General features: G+C 43.1%; 1 protein-coding gene across 1 annotated transcript; it reads left to right on the top strand.

Annotated features, from left to right (window-relative positions):
- Positions 1-437: 437 nt before the first annotated feature.
- irx1a (iroquois homeobox 1a) lies at positions 438-4055 on the top strand. The gene is made up of 4 exons (XM_077526995.1): positions 438-693; positions 1613-2648; positions 2800-2875; positions 3499-4055. Exons 1-4 carry the CDS (start codon positions 445-447, stop codon positions 3572-3574), a joined length of 1437 nt encoding a protein of 478 aa, XP_077383121.1. The 5' UTR covers positions 438-444; the 3' UTR covers positions 3575-4055.
- The last annotated feature ends 274 nt before the right edge of the window (positions 4056-4329 follow it).

Here is a 4329-nt window from a genome sequence, read left to right as displayed (position 1 = left end):
GGAGGAGCTTGTGGGCTCAAGTAGAGGAGGTGGTGGTCGGGGGGTGGTGGTGGGGGGTGCCAATCAAAGCTTCAACTTCAAATTGTATCTGAGAGATCAGCCTGGAGAACCTCAGGGCCAGGCGCGTCAGTCTGCTCGTGCGCGCAATTGGGCGATCACACCACAAATCCAACGCGGACTTTTGAGCGAGCCCCAAAAAAAGCGAGAGACGAAAGCTGAGATTTCAAGCAAAGAGAAGAGAGTCTTGTTTGCACTCGCCTTGCATGTTAGTAGTGTAGCTCTCACTTCTTGAACACTTTTCCTCCCTTTCAACTCATCCGCTTTATTTTTTATTTTTTTTGTGCCCACTTTTTTTTTTTTTTTTTTTTTTTTTTTTTGTTGTTGGACGTTCCGCACAGCAGTGCAGAGCGTTGGAAAATCCGGCGGAGGACAAAAAAAAAAAAAATGTCTTTCCCCCAGCTAGGCTACCCCCAGTACTTAAGTGCCTCCCAGGCGGTTTACGGGGGCGACAGGGCGGCGGTGCTGACGCCGTCCTCCCGGGGAGGGAGCACCGACATCGGTGGGAGTCCGTCAGCGGCGACCGCGGCGGCCGTCACGTCGGTGCTGCAGGGCATGTACGCCAACCCGTACGCGCACAACTACAGCGCCTTCCTGCCTTACACCAGCGCCGATTTGGCTCTTTTCTCACAAATGGTAAGGAAGAAAAGTTGTTGTTGAAATGTGCGTGAATGAGGAAAAAATAATAATAATCAAAAATCTCGGTCATAAATGTGAAATAATACAACTTGTGTTGGCGATTGAAATTGTTTTCTAGCTGCAAATAAACATGTTTCGTTTAAAACGTTAAGCAAACTAAAAAAAGAAAATAAAAAATTGCATGACAAATGTCTTTGTATGAATATTAATAAGCAGACAGTAAATAGCAGAAGATTTGCAGTGTGTTTATTTGTATTTATTTAAGTGCACACAATCAATATTTTTTTGTCAAGTTCTGATGCATGTTATGGGTGATTGTCATATTTGTTTTTATAACTGAAGGATTATTAGAATTAAATAATTTTGGAGGTTAAAAAAAAAAATCAATCTGTCAAATGTCTAACGAATGCATGAAAAAAAAACAAAACCGACGGTAATTCTTTTTTTTATTATTATGCTCGACTATGTGTCAAAACATTTACAACAACAACAAAAAACAAAGTAAAATATGTATATTGTAATCTAAAAAAATAAAAATAAAAAATTGAGAGAAGTTTTGAAGTCCTCTTGAAAGTTTGTTGTGTCCAAGTTCAGTAAAAGAAAACTTTTTCCGACCCAAAATGGAATTATTTGGTGCAACTTTAATTAACACGTGACGCAGCCAAGCATGTGCTCAAAATTTCCTTTAAAATAAATAATAAATACATAAGTTAATAATCATAAAAATAATAATAATGCCCTGCGATTGGATGGCAACCAGTCCAGGGTGTCCCCCAGCCTACTGCCCAGAGCCAGCTGAGATAGGCGCCAGCACCCCCCCGCGACCCTTGTGAGGAATAAGCGGTCAAGAAAATGGATGGATGGATGCTAATAATAATAATAATAATACTAATAATAATGGCGTTCCTCTTTCAAGGGCTCCCAATACGACCTGAAGGACAGCCCGGGCGTCCACCCGGCCAGCTTCGCGGCTCACACCTCTCCCGCCTTCTACCCGTACGGCCAGTTCCAGTACGGGGACCCGGCCCGGCCCAAGAACGCCACCCGGGAGAGCACCAGCACCCTGAAAGCGTGGCTCAACGAGCACCGGAAGAACCCGTACCCGACCAAAGGCGAGAAGATCATGCTGGCCATCATCACCAAGATGACGCTGACGCAGGTGTCCACCTGGTTCGCCAACGCCAGGAGGAGGCTGAAGAAGGAGAACAAGGTGACGTGGGGCAGCAGGAGCAAAGAGGACGACGGCGAGGACGCTCACCTGTTCGGCAGCGGGGACGAGGCGGAGAAAAACGACGACGACGACGAGGAGGAGATCGACTTGGAGAGCATCGACATCGACAAAATGGACGACAACGACGGCGATCAGAGCAACGAGGATGACGACGATAAATCCGACGGGGGTTGCTCGAGGGGCGATGGTGGGGCCTTCCCCCAGATTCGCGAGGCCTCGGACAAATCCAAAAGCAACATTTCGCTTCACAAAGACAACTCGGACGGTACCAACAACAACAACAACAACACCACCACCAGGGTTCTTTCCCCGGACAGACCCGGAAGCTTCCCCCTGCCCTCGAACAATAAACCCAAAATATGGTCATTGGCGGAAACCGCCACGACCCCTGACTCCTCGGCTCTGCAGAAGCCCACGTCGCCTTCTGCTCCGGCGACCCCCTCCCACCCTCAAATCCAAGCCCACCCGGCCTTCCTCCCCAGCCACGGACTGTACACTTGCCAGATTGGAAAGTTCCACAACTGGACCAACGGGGCTTTTCTGGCTCAGAACTCCCTTCTCAACGTCAGGTCGTTTCTGGGGAGTCACCATCATCATCATCATCATCATCAGCAGCAGCAGCAGCATCAGAATCACCACCTGCAACAACAGCAGCCGACGTCACTGGTGGTCCTCAGCCAAGACAGCAAAGCCCCCCCAATGGACAGTCCCAAACACATAGGTGAGATCACGACAATAGCATTACACCTAAAAAAATAAATAAAAATAGGCTCACGTGACAGCAAATAAAATTAACCTGGCGAGATTCAAAACCTGCAGAGAGAAAAAGAAAAAAGAAAAAGAGACATTAACGTTGATGATTTCCTTTTTAGAACACGAAAACGGCGTCCGGTGTGATTCGCCTCCAACGCCAACACTCAAGCCTTCTTTTCGGCCCCTTCACGACAGGTGAGATTCATTTTTTTTTTTTTTTTCATGATGATATCATTTCATGATTGTTCCAGAATTAAAAAAAAAAAAAAAAAGAAACGAATTCAATTCGTATATATTTAGATCTCAGCACAAAAAAAAAATAGTGCACAAATAAAGTGCATTTGGAAAGGAGGAAAAAAAAACACACAAAAAAAGACTATAGAGAGTAAAACAAATAAAGCACAATTTGCTTTTTGCGAGTGACAGGGGTCTTGACTCTCATCCCCCCCCTCTTTAATTCCTCCCCCTGCGGGGATAGTGTGGCTACTTATCAAGTCACCGAGTAAAACGGGCTCTGTCTGGGCTGTGCTTTCGCTAAAGACCCCTGGGAGTCCCGGAGCCCATTGGGAGCGCTCTCACAGGAAAAAAAAAAGAGGGAAGAAAAAAAAAAAAAAAAAAAAAAAAAGGTTTATACCTCTGATTCAAGTGCAAAATTGCCCCCCATGCACTTTGGAGAAATAATATTTGGATTCGTTATAATTGAGGTCACATTTGGCTTTTTCCAGAGCCTATTATTATTATTATTAGGATTATCATTATTATTATTACTATTATTATTATTAATGTTTTTTTTTGTTTTATTTTATGTTTTTATTCAGATCTTCCCTGCCTTCTAGCGTGAGGAATCAACAAGACGCTACACAACGTGTCCTCACTGCACTTTCCTCGGCTTGAGTTTTTATTTTTTATTTTTATTTTTTGTGTGCTTGAAAAGAAGACAACGAAGAAAAAAAAAAAAAAAGACTTCACCCCTCCCTCCCCAAAAAAGGGACAATTATGAGAAAATGATGAAGTAGCGTATATAGCATTCAGTCTTTGCAAGTCGCAGCAAATGACGTTATTCGGTAATATCCTGTGGATGGAAAAAAGAAAAAAGAAAAATGGATGGATGAATACTTCCTCTGTTGTTGTGCAGCCTATAATCGCGCCTATAATGATTATCGATCTCTCAATTTTACCCAGACAAAACGGGGGCACTTTTGGTAGGCTTTTTACTTTATTATAATAATATGATTATTATTATTATTATACCTTGTCTTTATGGTGTCCTTCTTTTTCATGTAAATATGATGTGATTTAAATTTGTAAATAGGAAACGTTGAAGGAATTTGTCCAGATGGTATATTTTGCCTAATAAACTAAATATTGGAATTATAAGGAAACATGCAAGTCTGTATTATTATTATTATTATTATTACAGATTGCTGCCATTTATTAATAATTCAATATGTAATTGGACGCATGGAGAGAAGACAGAGGAGAAGAAGAAGAAGAAGGGGGGGGGATAATATTGGCAAGTCTATAAGCATGCTTCTAATTTGATTCCAGTTTTTGGAGGAAAGCGGCGTGGATGCATTGAGGTGCTAATAAGTGTCCAGATGGTTGCTGGTGACAGAAAATGGACAGGAGCAGCTGGGAAGGTCATTAAG

This window comes from Festucalex cinctus, chromosome 7 (assembly GCF_051991245.1).
Source record: "Festucalex cinctus isolate MCC-2025b chromosome 7, RoL_Fcin_1.0, whole genome shotgun sequence".
Lineage (NCBI taxonomy): Eukaryota > Metazoa > Chordata > Actinopteri > Syngnathiformes > Syngnathidae > Festucalex > Festucalex cinctus.
The sequence above is the reverse complement of the archived record's forward strand: the minus strand, read 5'-3'. Positions and strand labels throughout refer to the sequence as shown.